At 44.6% G+C, this 18098-nt stretch overlaps 1 protein-coding gene across 2 annotated transcripts in view; it reads left to right on the plus strand.

Moving 5' to 3' along the window:
• The window catches only part of TOP1 (DNA topoisomerase I), a 66072-nt gene extending 47974 nt beyond the window's left edge, over window positions 1–18098 (plus strand). Inside the window, exons 9-21 of one of the 2 annotated variants that reach the window (XM_071446502.1) lie at window positions 2347–2462; window positions 5716–5837; window positions 6528–6650; window positions 8067–8254; window positions 8886–9030; window positions 10061–10204; window positions 11215–11400; window positions 12903–12971; window positions 13571–13685; window positions 14392–14519; window positions 15592–15686; window positions 16401–16550; window positions 16688–18098. In XM_071446502.1, the coding sequence (XP_071302603.1) occupies window positions 2347–2462; window positions 5716–5837; window positions 6528–6650; window positions 8067–8254; window positions 8886–9030; window positions 10061–10204; window positions 11215–11400; window positions 12903–12971; window positions 13571–13685; window positions 14392–14519; window positions 15592–15686; window positions 16401–16550; window positions 16688–16790 (1684 nt within the window). In that variant the 3' untranslated portion in view covers window positions 16791–18098. The remainder of the gene's footprint in view (window positions 1–2346; window positions 2463–5715; window positions 5838–6527; window positions 6651–8066; window positions 8255–8885; window positions 9031–10060; window positions 10205–11214; window positions 11401–12902; window positions 12972–13570; window positions 13686–14391; window positions 14520–15591; window positions 15687–16400; window positions 16551–16687) is intronic. The other variant, XM_071446503.1, reaches the window with a different exon arrangement.

An 18098-nucleotide genomic window follows, 5' to 3' on the forward strand; every position in this document is an offset into this window, starting at 1 on the left:
TGAAAGAACATATCCCTGAGGTATGTTCTGGGTTTTTTTCCCCCAAGAATGTTCTCTCTTTGTATTCCACTTGAAAGATATTCTCTAGCTTTTCCTTCCTGAGCCACCCTGGCATATTTAGACAGGGTTGATGTGGGATTTAATTAAGAAGCCTATATGACTGATGAGTTGTTGCTGGAATCAGTAAGCAGCATTCTCCCACAAAATCATGTGTACAACATTGCTTTAGAACCAGAAACTGCCAAGGGCAGTGGTGCTGTAATGCTTTTCCTGCTTGAAACTAAATGAGGATGAAAAATGAGCTACACTCAGGAGACTCACTTTTATCTTTTGTCTTAATGCTTATGTGTGATGTGTAGGAAGGTGGAGGTGGGATTGGGGATGGTTTGTGGTCTTTTGGGGGCACACTTTCTGGTAGTTTTGAGCTTAGAAACTACCCATGAATCCCATGTTTCCTTGTAGCCTTCCCAGAAGGCACAATGTCCTTCTACTATCTGTTTAAACTGCTGCCTTTCTAATACTGCTTTTACATGCATCCTTTGTAAAAGAACAGGAAGGGATAGAGGTACTGAATTTCTCACCAAGTAAATACCAGAGGAATAAATTTAAAAAAACAAGAATGACAAACCTGTCCTGAAAAGCAGTAACTACTGTGAATGATGCCCTTATTTTATTCCTACTGGAATAAAATTGATCATTGTGAGAGAGAAGAAGCTTATTCTGGCTGAGAGTGGTTTAGATTTATTTTGCTGAAAGGAGCTTCTGGGTGGAAGAACCTAGGCCTATGTTTGACAAAATATTTATATTTCTAGCTTCTAATTAATAAAAGAAAAACAAAACAAAGCTCAACAATCATTAGGAATGTAAATATTTGGAATCTGTGTCAATATTGGTTTCTCATATCAACATGGTTTACTCAAGCCCTTTTTTCAGCCAGGGACTGAAGTCTGACATGCAGGTCTGTATTGTAGCTGGGTTTGGGTGCTTTGCTGTTAAAGCTGTTGAATCTAATCAGAAGAAGTCAGATTCAGTGGTGTGGTCAAAGATGGTGCCTTTCAAACTCCAGCCAGCTGCTGTGTTGCTGCTGTTCCTAAATTGTTGATGTACAGACACGAGTGAAGCATTTTGAGTGTCTTCTAGCAGAAACTCTTGTCTCTGTACAGTGTTTATCTTCCATGCTGTGACTTCTATCTTGGTAGAGATGAAGCAATCAGTCAGTGCATCACAACTCCTGAGATGCAGGCAGTCCATGCACATCCTTCCTCAGCTGCTGTGGCACCTGGAGTGGCAACGCTGCTCTTTAGGGCTGACACCAGACAGAAGCTTAAACTCCTTTTTTTTTATTGTCATGGCTGCTCAACAAAGTTGTCTGGGCAATTCAGAGACTGAGTGCTGTGACAGGTTAATGGTCTTCCAGTTGATTGATCACTAAGGTGAAATAGCCTTTCCCAGCAGGGAATCCTGTGCCAGCAGCATGTAGCAGTAATGTCGTGGTAATCATGAAAGGAGCTTGGAGAGGGGGAGTGTGGAATCAGTGGCCTGGGCACTGGGAACTGGGGGGAGGATCCTGGCCTGGCAGGACCCTTTTCTCTGCAGATGAATTGCTGACCCTGTTCCCTTGGAATGTGGGATTGGTGGCGCCTGCCTTGCTGTGTTGTGATACCAAATGCATCACTTGCAAAGCATTTTTATAGAGCTGTTTTTATAGAGCGTCTTTAAGGCAAACATGCAGTTTTCTGGGATGCTCTGTTTTTCTTCAACTATGCTTTTCTTACCCAGAGAATTGGAATGAATTTAAAACGACAGAGCAGTTTTAGTTGTTCTTGTCCAAGCAGGTTTGTTCTCATTTAGGTCATAAATGAACATCTGTTTCTTTATCTCTGCCCTTAATGGCATATTGTCCACATCTGAAAGCAGCTGCATATTATACCACAATTGTTTGACTTTGCTGAGCAGGCATCCTGGACCTGATGTTGGATCACAGCTGAAACTAATTTGGCATGATCCTAGCTGCTTTACAGGGTCCAAGTCTTATTTTCTTAAGATCTAAGCAATTTCAGCTGTGTGATTTTGTGAAAAGAGGAGCACATGAGAGGTGAGGAATAGGATGGCATCAGATAATCTGCAGCCCAAGTTGTTCTGCTCATGGTTATGACTGTGCTTTTGGAAAAAGAAAAAGAAGGAACAAAAGGAATTAAATAGGGATAGTACATTGAGTATTTGTTGTTGGTGTGTACCTGACAAAGCAGTGATTTCTTGCTGGTTTAGCATACTCTCATACCCACACAGTAATAAAATGAAGATTGGGAGCTTAAAATTGTATTGGTTCATATTTCTCTCTTGAAGGTGGGAAGAAGAGCGCTATCCTGAAGGCATCAAATGGAAGTTCCTAGAGCACAAAGGTCCTGTATTTGCTCCACCATATGAACCTCTGCCTGAAAATGTCAAGTTTTATTATGATGGTGAGTTAATCTGTGTTTCTACTAGCTAGGAAGAGAAATAAACATCTTAGGGTATTGCAGTGTTCTTCTGGGGACTGAAGAGCTGAGGAGGTGGTTGTGTTGTAGTGATTCACTTAAATCAGCTCCTCAGCAGCAAAGTGAGCTCTGTGGAAGGAAAGGAATTTACCTGAGCCTGCTGAATTCTGCTCACTGGAGTGACACAGGGATTGAACCTGCTCTCAGTCCCTTATGGGGGTGAATCTCTCAGGTTCCTTAGCAGAATGAGGGTGTCTGATGCCTCAGAGTAGCAGTGACCAGTGGAATATGTAATTGTAGCTGCCTCATCACTGGTCACCTTTAGGTTTGCTCTTGTTTTCTTTAACCTCAAGAACAGCAACTGCCATCACCCATTGTGAAATTCATCATCATTTGGTGGCATGAGTGAAATAAAAGACAATTGAATTTGGGTACAGATGATTAGGATCTTGTAGGAATGAATGGGATGACCCTGGCCTCAAGGACACAGCCCTCTCATGTAAGTCATGGTCCCATTCCCTGACCACTGCCTGTGGTAGAACTAATTGGTGTGGGATTTAAGTATCCTGGGCTGCCTGGCTGGTAGAGGCTCATGTGGAAGGGATTATATGATGTGATGCCTGTTGGAGCCTGGACTTGATGACCTGTGTGTTTCCTTTCTGTGATCATGTTAAATGAAGGATCAAATTAACCCAGGATTGAATTAAGTGGGAGGTATTTGAATGGATGAAAATGTAATTTTTGGTGATGGGGACATCTGCACATGGAACTCTTCCAGGAGCAACGTGCTGTTTTCATGTGACATGACACAGTGTTTTGAAATACTGAGGAATAGGTGGCATTACATTTTCAGCAGCAAAGTAGTGAAATAAATATGCTGTAGCCTATTAAAGGCCATCTCCAAGCAAGTAGCACAGTGATCAAGGGTGTCTGCAGCCTTCTTTCTTAGGGTTTGGTAAGAACTGATGCAAAGTTGGCAATTGTTTTCCTGTACTGAAAAATGCATGATCTCTCCTGTTGTCTAGAGAAGGGGAGGGGCAGATTGCAGTGTGCTATCCCTTGGTGCAGACAGCAATAAGCTCCTCATCTCTCCAGCCATCTATTTCACAGAGCCTCTGCAGGGATTTCTGCAACCTCTGCCTCTGTCATCACAGAAATTCATCAATAAGCTCAACAGTCATGGGCTGGGCAGGGAGGGGGTCTGGCAAATAAAGACATCCCATAAGTCTTCCTTGAGAAACTAGGCAAAAAATCAGATGTCTGATTTACACAGCAGCTGCTGAGAGCCTGTCTGTGCTCACAAGGCATTGTCTCATTTCAAGATTATCCCAGGGTGATTTGTAGAGCCCAGTAATGAGGCTGTGGCTGGCCAGCAGCCGGCTCACACCGGAGGAATCTGTCCCTGGCCTAGGGATTCACTGCCTGCTTTCATCTCACATGAAAACTGCTGGGGCTCTTGGAAGTGCCTGCAATACTGACTCGGGGAAGGAGCTTGAAATGCCAAAGCCATCCTTTTCCAGTGCCTGTGGGTTAACCAGTCACTGCTCACAGGCCAGAGGTGGCTCTGACTTGCACATTTTTCTGTAGATGGGGCAGGGTAAGAGTGGTGGTGGCAGTTGCAGTCATGGCCATGGGGTTTCTTCTGCTTCTTATGTCCCCTGGTTGCTCTCTGGATTTCAGTTTTAAATCAGGTAACTAATATTCATGCTCTGCAATAAATCCTTTCTTTACCAGCTCTGTCACTAAGAGTCTTTTCAAATCTTTGTGGGAAAAAAAAAAAAAAAGAAATTGTTTCCAATGAAATATATTCTCAAGTTATTAGATAAAGGTGTCTGAGCCTTCAGCTAGCTGGGAAAAATATCAGACATTTTAGCCCCATAACATGTTACTAACTCGATAGCCTCTGTCAAGCTGAAATTGCAGCCTGGAAAAACAGTTTCCCTTGCTGTGTCTCCCTTCCCCCATTTCCTGTTATAAGCAAACAAATGCTGTATTTTAGGTTACAGCTTAAAAATTGGCAGAGTTACTGTTGGTTTAATTTAATTGTGGAATATTCTCAGATCATTGGGAGGACGTTTTGCTAAGTCCTGTTTTACGAGGCTTTATAGATCCTAAGGCTTTTTAGCTGACTCCCATGCTTTAATTTTAGAGATGATGCAACTTTTGAAAATATGTAGTAAACCCAAAGCATGGTATTTTTTTTTCCAAGAGCACAGATTGAGCAGTTTCCTGTGTTCACTTGTGTGCAGTAAAATGGTTGTTAAAAATCCCCAGGTACTGACGGCCAAGCATTGGAACTTTAAGTATTTCTTGCAACTAAACTAGCTGGAGATGTGAGCTGCATGCAGAATCCTTCAGAGGGATCACTGGCACCCCACATTTCATCAGGAATGCAGTCAGGACCAAAAAATGCTCGATAGGAATGTTAGATGTTGAATGCACAGCCTCAATGCAGCAGCAGCCTCTTTCCCTTGTGCTTCAGTCTCCCCTTGCAGCAATTCCACTTTGTGCTGCAGTCATGCAGAGAAGCTGGAATGTGACCCCTCCATTCACTGACAGCTCAGTCTTTCTTAAAAATGACTGCCTTTTGAGCCTGCTTTGGAGAGGCAGGAGTGCATTCCCACAGCAGAGGGAACAATTAGCAGAACCCTGACACGTTTCCTTGCAATGAAGGGAGAGTTCAATATTTGGCATCTCTTTCCAGCCTATTTGTAGAGCATCCAGAGGAAGGGCTCTTCCTGCCTGCAAGCAGCTAAAGGCTGGAGGGGGTGTTCCAAGGTGAAGTCTGTCTGTGCATTGAAAAGGAATACAGAGACTGTTTTTTCCCACATGTCTGAGTGCTGGAATATGAAATTTAATAAAATCCCTGGCTTTTTGACATCAAACAGCAGTGTCTCCCCAGGAGCACGCCCAGCACGGGGGTGGCTCAGCAGAGGGTTTCCTGCAGCAGGCCTTTTCCCCTTCCTGCCCTGCAGCCCAGACCTGCCTCACATCAAATTGCTGGTGCTTTTTTTAATGTTTAGATTCCAGAGGAAATTTTTTTCAAAATGTTTGTGGTGGAAGTCAGGCAATTGTGCTCCTCTGTTTCCTTTGTCCATTCAAGTTGCTGTATTATGTAACATTTTAAGACAAACTTCTCCCTAGTAAAAATATAATCCTTTAGGGTAGTTACTGTGTTCTCTTTATGACTTTGATTCCTGTTTACCATTTTCTTTAAGAACAAAACCTTTCTTTGTAGGTAAAGTCATGAAGCTGAGTACCAAAGCAGAAGAAGTTGCCACATTCTTTGCAAAAATGCTTGATCATGAGTACACTACAAAGGAGATCTTCAGGAAAAACTTCTTCAAGGACTGGAGAAAGGTATGCACATAGTCCTGGGCTGCAGAGACTGTGGACATGGCCAGTGTCTCCTCAGCACTGACCAGTGAAAAGGGGCTGCTGTTCCATGCACACAAAAGTTGGCTTGAGGCAACTAAAAGCTGCCTCAGACTGTAGCTGTGAAGTTTCCCATTTATCCTGTAGTTTCACCAGGAAGGACCCCACCATAAATGCCTTTCTAAACCAGCAAAGTCAGGTTCCTCTGTTGCAGCACCATGGGGTGTAGCTGACTTGTCTGTTAATGCCTTGTGTAAGAGCCAGATTTGCTACTAGGAAACCCCTTCCAGAGATGTTCACTTTGGTCATCATCCATAACAGCAAGCCTTTCGATAACTTTGGTGCAGTTTTCCTGGATATATTTCTGGGTTTTTCTCCCCATCCCTCAGCAGTCCCAGTCAGGGTGTGGGAGTTCTTTGGGAAGTGGTGCAGTATGCCCAGTGCCTGGGGAGATCAGAGCCCTGCAAGGCCAGTGCTCCATGGGATCTGTTGCTTGTCCTTTCCTCTTTGACCTCAGCTGGAGCGAGCCTGTGCAAGAATTTGGGGATTCCTGGGGGGGTTATTGTGAGAACCTGCCTGTTGTTCCTGTTTAGGCTGCCTGGAGTAGGGTAAGCTCTGCTATGCATGAAAACTTTGTGTGTGTGTAAACTTAAAGCACTGCTTTCCTTCTGCAAGGAAATGACCTCTGAAGAGAAGAGCACTATCACCAACCTCAGCAAGTGTGACTTCACCCACATGAGCCAGTATTTCAAAGCTCAATCAGAAGCTAGGAAACAGATGTCCAAGGAGGAAAAACAGGTACCAGTGGGAATTCTAGGAGGCTTCATGGTTGTAAACATCTTTGTGCAATCATTCCCCTTGCTGTGCATATGTCAGTGTTTTTCACCAGCTTTCAGATTATTGCTTTCATGTGCACTGTGCAGCTTAGGTAGGGCAGAGCACTGTGTTTACAGCTGAATCTTCATCCTGACTTGAAATGATATTGATAGGGCTGATCCTGCTTAGGGAAAGAAAGTTAAGTAAGTAACTGCTTAAGTAAAGTTAAGTAACTGCTTAAGTCAATAAAGAGAATCAGAGGTGCTGCCTCTGGGCTCCTTGGTCCCTGGGAAATAATGAGCAGTGGATAGTCAGTTAAGGATGGCTTAGATCAGGATGGTGGAAAGGATACAGCAATGCCATTAATGAATAAATTGAGAGAAGAAATCTTAAACATCAAGTAATGCTGTTTTTTGAATTAAAAATGAACTTTATTATCCAGCAGTGTGGCTACGTGTCTCATAGGTTAAGAGTTAAATTAACTGCAATGAATGTTGGAAGGTGGAAACTTTCCCCAAGTTCTCAGCTTGATCTTCTGCAATGTTCTAGTAATTGTCCTTTGAATGAAGGGCCTGGCAGCTTGGAATTACAGCCTTTGGGATCAGAGGGATTCCATCAAAATGGAGAGCCCTTGTCTTCTGCTGTTTCTGTTTGATAAATGTAGGTGAGCCCTTCAGTTCCTGTCCATGGTAGCTCTTAAAATGGAGCAGAAGTGGCTTTTTCTGTTTCTTAGCTGGTGCAGCAGTGCTGTCTGTGGGTCAGATGTTTTATTTTGAGCTGCAGTGTTTTTATTTTTCCTGCTATATAATTAGAGTTCAGGCACATAAGTATGCAGTGAAATCTCAGCACATTCTTTCTTAGAAGACTGTGTTCTGCTTGTGAAACCATTTGCTGACACAGGCTTGACATGCAGCAGCCTGGAGACATTCCTTTGCCTGCTTTCTGATGCTGAGTTCAAACACTGAAGTCTTTTGTACACAGAATTTTTATACATAAACACAAGACAGGAAGTCCAGTGGATGTCAAATGCTCAGTATAAAATATCAAATAGCAGTGCTGTGCTGGGGGCACCCTTGAAGCTGAGATATATGGATAGAGATACACCCCTTTATTGTGGCAAAATAGTAGCTGCCTTCAGCAGCACTGATCTGTTTCCCTCAAATACAACTTTTCAGAGAGTTTTCATGCATTCTTTCCCCTTTTCCTGTTTGTGCTGTGTGCATTTTATGAATGCTTTTCTGGCCAGTCTAATACACTTGAAATGATGGGGATCTGGTTTTTGGTTGGGTCTTCAGCATTAGTTTGTGGCACAAATACAAAAATGCTTCAAGTCTTGGCATATAACGGTGTGTGTGGTGCTGCTTGTGCCATATCATCTTTGCCTTTGGCTTTTCCCAGAAAATCAAAGAGGAGAACGAGCGGCTATTGAAGGAGTATGGTTACTGTGTGATGGACAACCACAAGGAGAGGATTGCCAACTTCAAGATTGAGCCCCCAGGTCTGTTCCGAGGTCGTGGGAACCATCCCAAAATGGGGATGTTGAAGAGGCGCATCATGCCCGAAGACATCATCATAAACTGCAGCAAGTGAGCACTGCACGCTTCACGCCTTCCCTTTGCTTTCTGCAGCTCATTTCTTAAAACCCTCTAGAAGTTGATACTCAAACATGTAGAATTAGGGATGCAGCTTTTCTTGTTCTCATATGGATAAGAAACTGAGTCATACAAGCAAAGACTGAGCAAGGCAATCATGGGTTTCATGTAGAACTTTTTCAACATATTTTCTTCCTCACGCCTACAGCCTACATCTGCCTAAACTGCCTTTCCTGATAGTATTTCCAGAAAATAATTTTCTTATACATAGGTTGCCCTACCTTGTCTTCCATGATGTTGAAGGCTAAGGTTTGGTGGGCTTTTCTTCACTCTATCCAGCCCTCATAAGTGTCCACACTATTACATACAGTGTTCACAAATCAAAACTGGTCCTAGCAATTACAGTGTAATTCTTCAGCAGGTACATGTTAGTAGCAGTTACATTGCTGTTCTTTGTTTAATTTTATTTACTTGGTTTCCTGCTTGTGGAGATAATGCATTTCTGTTGCCTCAGTTCCTTTCCCTGCACTTTCTTTGTGTGATGCTGTTTATTACCTTCTCTGTTTTGATGCTGGTGGGATTTCCTTTAACTAGCTTTTATCATCTGTTTTCTGATTCTCTGTAGGGATTCCAAAATCCCTGCCCCTCCACCAGGACACAAATGGAAGGAGGTTAGGCATGATAACAAGGTGACCTGGCTGGTGTCATGGACTGAGAACATCCAAGGCTCTATCAAATACATCATGTTGAACCCTAGCTCAAGAATTAAGGTAAAGATCCAGTTAAAAAAGCAAAAACAAAGCAATTTTGCTGGTCATATTTCCAGGAAGCAAACGTAGCTCGTGGTTAGGAGAGATATAGGAGGTATGGCTGTACCTGGCTGTTTCATCCTACAGTGGTTAAAAAAGATAGGGAAGCTTCTGTGCTTCTGTTCCCCCTTGAAAAGAGAGGATACAGTTACTGCCCAGGAGAGCAGAGAAATCTGGAAAAAGTCAAAGCATCGTGTTATTTCTAGTAGGAATCCTTTAACCTGTGTAAACCTAAAAGGAAGAAATTTATCCAAGAGCAGTCTTGCTCTGGTGGATATTTCACATACATTTGGCCTTAACTTCCCCTGCCTGGTGTTACATTGAAGTTCTAATCATGGGTTGTTAATTAGTTGTTTGTAAAATTAAAAACCCAGCCAGGCTCCTGGCTGAGAAGGCTGGTGAGGAGCTCATGACTGAAGGAAAATAAACTCCTGCTGTGGGAGCAAATACGCAGTCTGTGGATCAAGTCCATAAAAGCAAGAATTTAAGCTCCTTTCATGAAGTCTTTTTCTGAGAGATTTTTTCCTGGATTGGAAACAAGGAGTTTGTCCTACAAATACAGGAGGAAAAATATCTCTATTCCCTGTGAATTCCTGCCCTCTTTTTGCTGTGTCTTGAATATATAATAATGATGATGAACTGTTGATGTTGCTTTTGCCTTTTATGGGTATTTAATTACACAGCTGAAAGAACATAAGTGCCATCTGAATAAAGCAAAGGAAACCATTTGTATTTTGAGAAGCAGGGAAGATGTGTTCTTTTGTGTCTCTCTCTAGTTGCTTCCATGGAAGTATTTAATATCATGGAAATCTGAATGACCTGCAGCTGTGTGGCAGCACAGTGTGAAGCTGAGCTGTGCAGCAGCAGCATCTCAGTGCTTTTGTACAGCCAGACTGTTTGCCACACATGGGCTTGCAAAGCCTTGAGATGCAGATTGCAGCTAGTCCTCTGCCTGCTCTGTAGTGCTGACTCTGTTCCAACTTCCCTGCAGGGTGAGAAGGACTGGCAGAAGTACGAGACAGCTCGGAGGTTGAAGAAGTGTGTAGATAAAATCCGGAATCAATACCGAGAAGACTGGAAATCCAAAGAGATGAAGGTTCGGCAGAGGGCTGTGGCACTGTACTTCATTGACAAGGTGAGGCTCCTTCCTGGGCTCCTCTCACCTTCCCTGTCCTGCTGGGAATACTTGGGAACGCTTGTGTTTGTCTTGAAGGCAGAATTGAGCCCAGTTACTAAGGTATCCTGAGACTTCCTGGTGGGCAGGCTCCTTTTCCTTCCCATTACCTGGAATCCAGAGCAATGAACTATTGTACTAAACACAGCTATTTCAGGCAGCATTGTTCAGTTCAGGCAAAACTCACAGCCTGGTTCCAGAATCACCCAGTTGGATTAGTGGGAAGTTTGTGTGGGCCTTTTGTCTCCAGCTGCTTCAGTTTTCCTGCTGGGAATTTCTGCTGGTTTGTCACCTCTTCAGCATGAGGTCACAGTTGTGAGGTTTTGTAATTATGCTAATTTTTTCACCACAGCATAAAGAAAACTGCAGTTGTGTTGATGCATTTAAAGCAACATAAAACCAGTTCCCAGAGAGCTGCTCCCTAGTAGCATATGGTGTCTTGACTAACTAAATTAACAGGTTTTGTTCAAAATGGCTTGATGTAAACCAGGGAACTTTGATGTGAATAATTCTGGTTTCATATGACCACTGAAGATTTTAAAAGTTAGAAATTGTTTTAGCCAGCACTGTTAAAATATGTGGTTTTATGCAGCCAAGTGTAGCATTTAGATAATTTATACAAGCCAATATTTATATAACCTGTATGCTATTTGAAATGTATTTAGTGTGCAGTGAATAGGTAGGATCACAGAGGATGAACAACTGAACCATATGAATTGTTTCAAGTAGAGTTCACATGGAAGTCAATTTTTAAAAACTGCCACACTTTTTGAAATTAATTTCCGTCAGTCAGACCTGTCTCACAGTTTGAGTTATTTAATGAGCAAAAGTTAGTAAAGCATGCTGGCTTAAACTCTTTAAAAAAAAAGGAGATACTCTCCTCTGGACCCTGCTGTTTCTAGGCCAGTATCTGAAGGTTTGCAGCATCTCTTTATTCTGGGGACAGTTTTAATTCCTTCCCTCTCTTGTAGCTTGCCCTGAGAGCTGGTAATGAAAAAGAAGAAGGGGAGACAGCTGACACTGTGGGCTGCTGCTCTCTGAGAGTAGAGCACATCAAGCTGCATCCTGAGCTGGATGGGCAGGAATACGTGGTTGAGTTCGACTTCCTCGGGAAGGATTCCATCCGATACTACAACAAGGTCCCTGTGGAGAAGAGGGTAAGGCACCCCCACCAGCACATACACACACTGCATAGCACAGAGGTGTGGTCAGCACAGTCTGCAAGGCATTAAGAGGTTGCTTTATCACTGCTCAAGATACCAGGCCAGAAAATAAGTCAGTTAGTGTGACATCCTTGTGGTGCGGCACAGCCCAGCAAATGAGATGTTCAGACATCTTGCAGCTCTTCCCTGTGGTCTCAGTATGAAGAGTTGATGTACAGGACTGTAACAGCTGTGTTAGACAAGCTTCCTGGGTCTCATTCTCCTCATCAGAGTTGGTTTTGTCACCTATAGATGCTGGAGTTGCAGGCCCATGTGACGGTTGTGAAATACTGCTGGCACTGGCAGAGCAGCAGTTTGATTGGGGCTTTGATAATAAACACCTCTGTCACAGTGGTTTGGGTCACGTTGGAGCTGAGCCCTCACAGAGTAGATCTTAATCTTGGCTGCTCCAGAGCCTGTGGAGAAGGTGCACTGGTACCTCTGGCCTATGAACTTGGGTGTCTGCCAGCCAAGACTTCTTACGCCATGTCAATTCTTTTACTTCTGCTATCCACCACTTGCAAATCTGCTGTGATTTTGGCCTCATTTCAGAATCAATCCCTATCCAGCAGCCTGATGGTACTATCATCTCACTTTGGAGGGCACTATCCAAAGTGGGCTTTGCATCTGGCCCACAACTCTGTGGTGTGAGATACCCTGTGTATAATACTGTGGTAATTTCATGACAGCCAGCAGTAAATGTTGGTGCCTTGAGGAGCAAAACAACTGAAAAAAATGAAACTACTGCTGCTCTGGAAATTAATGTGTGCTGGAATTCTTGGTTCCCTTGTAAAGAAGAAAACATATTTTTCTATTTAAATTTATTGGTATCTCTTGGTATTTTTTCAGTTCTTAAAATGGGCAGTTGAGTATTGTGGAACTAGAAATCTTTTTATATTGGGTGTCTATAGAAGAATGTGTGTTGTTGAGAAGCTGGAGAATTGCAGCATGCAGAGCTGAGATTTGTGGTCTCTGTTATAATCAAAGATGCTTTGATTATTCTCTCTACCCCAGTGAGACATGTTTGGCATGAAATTGTATGAAACAATGCAGCAGGGTTGGTTTCTTGGAGCTTCAATCCATGGGAAATGGCTCAGGGGTCTCTTGGGCACAAGTAATGATGGGAGAGTAAGGAAAAGGCAGTAGCTTGGGGGTCTCTTTCTCTGTTAGGCAGCTACACCAGAGCAGTTAAGTCTCCTGACTGTAATTTTTATCCAAAGGATGAGAGGGCATTTTGATCCTAAGGATGATGAGGGCATCTTATTGGGGAGGAACCTGCAGCACAAGCATTGCATTGAGAAATGGGTCTTTGCCTGCTGGGAAGTAACACCCAGCATCATCACTGTTCCCTGAAAGCAGCTTAATGGCTCCCTGGCAGTCCTGCTTTCCTACAACTTAGTACTGCCCAATGCTGTCTGGTCTGTGTGCCTGACATTCCTGGTTTCCTTTTCCTGCAGGTGTTTAAGAATCTTCAGCTGTTCATGGAGAACAAGCAGCCTGAGGATGACCTCTTTGACCGCCTCAATGTAAGCACAGAGTTCATGGTGAGGGTGGTGGAGCATCCTGAACAGGCTTGCTCTGCACCAGGCAGTAACAGCTGCTCTGTTCCAGAAATGCTTTCAGTGGAAATTTTCTTCCAGAGCACCTCAAAGCATTGAGAGTCTGTCTCAGTCTGGTGTCTGAATTGTCCACTGTGCCCACAGGTTCCCAAAGCAATGGGCCTTGGTCCTGGTGAGCCTGCCTGGCTCTGACCTGGGGAGGTTTTTTCTGAATTCAGAGATGATGAATGTGTGAGGTGACAGATTTTCACATCCCTGTCTGCACACTCAGCTCTGTGGGAGCACTGTGGTGGTCCAGGCATGTTTATTGTTGCGGGAAACCAAAACCTCCACACCAAAAAAATCCTTTTTGGCCACTTGTGGTACTTGTTACCAATCTAATACTCGGTTCTTTGTTCACTTTTGCTGTGGTTTCAGTCATGCTGTGGCTATTCTGTTGTGGTCAGGTCTGAGTACACCAGGTCTCAGCCATGAGCTGCACGTCTGTGTCAGCCATGGATCCAGAGGTTTCACAAACACTGTGGTCATTCCTAGTGCTCACTGTCATCTCCTTTCTGCTTCTTTAGACCAGTATCTTAAATAAACACCTTCAAGACCTTATGGAGGGGCTGACAGCCAAGGTATTCCGTACTTACAATGCCTCCATCACGCTACAGCAGCAGCTCAAGGAGCTCACGAATCGTAAGTCTTGCCTCTGAAGCTGTGAGGGGAACAGATCTTACCCTGCAAAACAGATCTGGCTTCCTTGGCTGAGCCACAAGCTGTGTATCTCTTCACCACTTCCTTGTAACAGTTCTCCCAGTGCAAATGTCAGGTAGCTGAGGTCTGACCAAAAATCTGCTGTCAGACAATCTTTTAAGGTAGTTGAGCAGCTCAGCACTGGGGCAGAACAAAACTGACTTGTGAGCACACTGGGGTGTGCTTTCCAGGTTATGCCTATCCTTAACCAAATCTGTTTGCTTTCTGTTAATTGTCAGGTGCTGTAGATGACAGGCAAGGCAGGTGCATGTGTATCAGCCCCATGTTTCTTGGCTGCTCATGCACAACCCCTGTGAGCAGTGCTGCCTTGCATTTTGCAGCTTTACCAAGTGGGCAACATTGCACCTGTGAAGCCCAGTGGTGTCCTGGGCAGGGTGGTCCTGCTGTCCCCTGCTCTGGCTGTGCTTCCCCTTTGTTGAGTTGAGGTGGTGTCAGTGGTGATGAGGAGCATCCAGAAGGACTTGGGGGCTGGGATGGAAGTGGCCAGCCCTGGGACTGTGGTTGGAGTGCAGTGTTGAGACTGGACAGAGGAGGAGGGGAAGGTTGGTTCTGCAGTGGCTGTGGGACACTGGCTGTGGCACCACACCCTGGAGAACTCACCTGTTCACCACTTTCCTGTCCTTCACAGCTGATGACAACATCCCAGCAAAGATCCTGTCCTACAACCGTGCCAACAGAGCGGTGGCCATTCTGTGTAACCACCAGAGAGCTCCGCCCAAAACCTTCGAGAAGTCCATGATGAACCTGCAGAGCAAGGTACCTCCCTCTGCCCAGCTCTGAGGGCTCCAAGGGCTGCATCTCAGGAGTCAGCATTCCTTTCCCTTGGGGTAAAAGCAGGGCCTGCTTTTCCCTGTCAGGAGTTGGTGGTGTGCGTCAGATATGGGTGCGCTCAGAGATGAGCAGTGAGCTGGAAAGGGCTTCTCTGAGTTGTCTTTTACCTGTAAAGAACAAGACCAGGCCCTTTTTCTGCCCTTCATCCTATAGCTGTGTGTTCTGCTGCCTTTGAAAATTGAGAGCAGCAGTCTCTGGCTCTGATCTGTGTCCCCTAAAGAACCTGGAGTGGGCAGCCACCCCTGTTGTGTGAATCCCAGGCCACTGTCAGTGGTACATAGTACATTATGCCCCTCTGACTTGACCTCTTCCTTTGCAGATTGTTTCTGGTGAAGGCCATGAGGTCCAAAGGGGTTAGGTCTGTTCCTGGTCTGGTTTTAGAATAACCTTCACAATAAGGAGTTCTGGTTTGGCACTGCAGTGTCCCCTGCTTCCATAACACCTAACATGGCTGCCTTCACCCTAGATCCTAGAGCTTGGGATGTTTAAGGGGAGTGGTTGAACAGGGGCTGCAAAATGCTGAATCTCCCTGAATCCCAAACTTACTGAAGTAGAACTGCCTGAGGCATTAACACCTTGCAGTGTGTAGGATTTGGGGCTGATTCCTACTTGAGGGATCAGGGATCATCCTTCCATGTAGCCATCAGAGAGCTGGTAGTGGTGATGGGATGCAGTGAAGGCAAACAAGCTGCCAGGAGGGGTTTGTTGGCCAGACCAAGCCAATTCCTCAGCCTGCATGGTTGTAGCTGTGTGAGAAAGCTCCCAGCACCAGCTTGTCTTTGGAAATGAGTGAAGCCCTGTTTTGTGAGGGCAATATCTCACCACACTTGGCCGTGCAGTGCCCAGTGGCCTGACTGCTCTGCAGCAGTGGATCTGACTGCTGGTAGATTCTGCACATGGTCACAGACTGTCTCTCTGGGTCCTGCTGCCCAGGGGGGACTGACACAGCTGTCAGCAGCTCATTCTCAGTGCTGCCATCTGGTTTTGCCTCTCCTAGATTGATGCCAAGAAGGAGCAATTAGCTGATGCCAGGAGGGAACTGAAAAGCGCCAAAGCTGATGCCAAGATCCGGAGGGATGAGAAGTCTAAAAAGTAAGGCTGGTGTTAACTGGGCTGTGCAATGCTCCCAGAAGGGGTCCTTCACCTGTATTCCACTTTCCTGGCCTGTGATTTGGGAAGGCTTTCTTTTGCCCTTTTCATTCTGTGCATGAAGAAATGGCCACCTGTGGGGTGCTCTGACCTGTGGTTCCTGTCGTGGTCACTCATGGCCAGCCCTCAGAGCTGAGCCCCTGCCAGTGCTCCCCCACCCTGCTGCTGCCCAGGACCAATGTGCAGCATTGCTGCCTTCCTGGGGAGCCTGGGCTTGCACAGTTAATTAATTAATTAATTAATTGCACAGGCACCTCCCTGAGTTCCCCACTCCCCACTGGAAGCCCATGGCACAGACCATGTGGGCTCTGCAGAGCAGCCACGGGGGAGCTGAGTTACAGGAGCTCTGGAAGCAGGATCACAGCATGATTTGCTGAGGGATACATGGGCTGGTGTGGGAGTGGGTGTAGCATCAGAACAGTTCAGGCTGTTGCTTCCAACCCTTTAAAACAAAACTGCTGCTTAAGATGCCTGCTCTGCCTCTTGGAAAATGTCAGTTCTTAATTGCATGCACTGAGTGTGTTGTTGTCACCATCTGTGCTGACACAGCTGCCCTGTGTGGCTGGTGGCATTGCTTACCTTGAGCAGAGTCCCTCTAGGTTCCCACAGTGCTGACAGGGCATTAGGAATTCAATGCTTTGTTCTTTGCCACCCCAGGACTGTGGAGAGCAAGAAGAAAGCAGTGCAGAGGATCGAGGAGCAACTGATGAAGCTGGAGGTCCAGGCTACAGATAGGGAGGAGAACAAGCAGATTGCTTTGGGCACCTCCAAACTCAACTATCTGGATCCCAGGATCTCTGTTGCTTGGTAAGCCCCTGTCTGGGATATGCTGGGGTGACCCACCCCACTCCTTCACCTCTGTCCTGTCCCCCCACATAGCAACAAGGGCAGGGTCTCTGGCCTTCCTTTTATCCCTAATTCTAACAGCATCTCCTCTCCTGCAGGTGTAAGAAGTGGGGAATTCCTATAGAGAAGATTTATAACAAAACCCAACGAGAGAAATTTGCCTGGGCTATCGACATGGCAGAGGAAGACTATGAGTTTTAACCTGTTTTTATTGAGATGAATTTTATGGGAAAAGGGAGTAGCCTGGTTTTTAGGGAGATTGATAAACTGTGAGCCTTACTTGTCCTTGGATGCTGGGGAAGGGGGAGGAAAGGGGCAAGTGAGCATCAGATAAAACAGCCAACATCTTGCAGAAAGCATAACCTGGAAATATCTTTAAGGAGCTGAGCCAGTTGTCCTATGGACAACTTATTTAAAAATGTTTCAGAGATCCAAATTCTAGCTGTCTGGTTTGTGTGGTTTTTCTCTTGAGGCAGGGCAAGTGGATGGGGGATTTGTCAACCTTCCGCCAGGCAAATTCACCATCACACTGAGAGCGTGGGAATCTTTAGCTACTGTATACAAAATCCAATTATATTGGTGCGTTTTTACAGTTAGGGTTTTGCAATAACTTCTATATTTTAATAGAAAATGGACTCCTTAACCCCTGCCCTTCCCCTCCCCCTCCCGCCCCATTTCAGAATTTAACAAATAAACAAAATTTAAGGAACCCAACGCACCTGTTACAGCTGTCACTATAGTCATGGAAATACCCAAATCTTTTTCAATTTGTCACTTGAAACAGTCGTGGCATTGGAACATGAATTTACAAAAATATCCACCACATTTGTTCAGAGCAAATCATGATGGGAAATCGGCCTCCTGACTTGAGTGTTCCTATTTTAAATGTGAATTTTTATTTCTTTTTAATTATTTTAAAATATTTAAACAGTTTTCTTTCTTTATGATCTTAAAGATCGTGTAGGTTTGGGGAGCGGGTGGGGGGAGGGGGCCGTGTGATGGAAAGATGTGTGTGGAATTTGAGGACAAGTGAAATTGGAAACAAATGACATTCCCATCACCCTTTGTTCTGAACACGCTCTGTACACTTCCAAGAATTATCTACTTTTTAGGTTTGTCAGACTGTTTTACCTTTCCCCCCCTCCTTTTTTTCTAAGCCCCACTCCCCTCTTTTACTTGAAAGATTTTATTGTGTAAAAAGAAGTTTCACAGGTCAATAAATTTCGAGGGAAATGAGCATTGGTCCAAAAAAGGAAAATAATCAAGATTTTAGGGCTTTTATTTTTTTCTTTTGTAATTGTGTAAAAAAATTTTAAAAATTAAAAAGCAGAATTTTAATGTGAAACCTTTTTTTGCTATAATCATTAGTCTTAGAGGCATTGTTAGCGTAGTGTGTGTGCAAGACCATTTCCTGCAGCCTTTCCTCAACAAGTATCTTCTATTTTTATCATGAATTCCCTTTTAATCAACTGTAGGTTATTTAAAATAAATTCCTACAACTTAACTGAG

Source organism: Agelaius tricolor, unplaced genomic scaffold (genome assembly GCF_023055355.1).
Source record: "Agelaius tricolor isolate 1412-34295 unplaced genomic scaffold, bAgeTri1.0.p SCAF_23, whole genome shotgun sequence".
NCBI lineage: Eukaryota > Metazoa > Chordata > Aves > Passeriformes > Icteridae > Agelaius > Agelaius tricolor.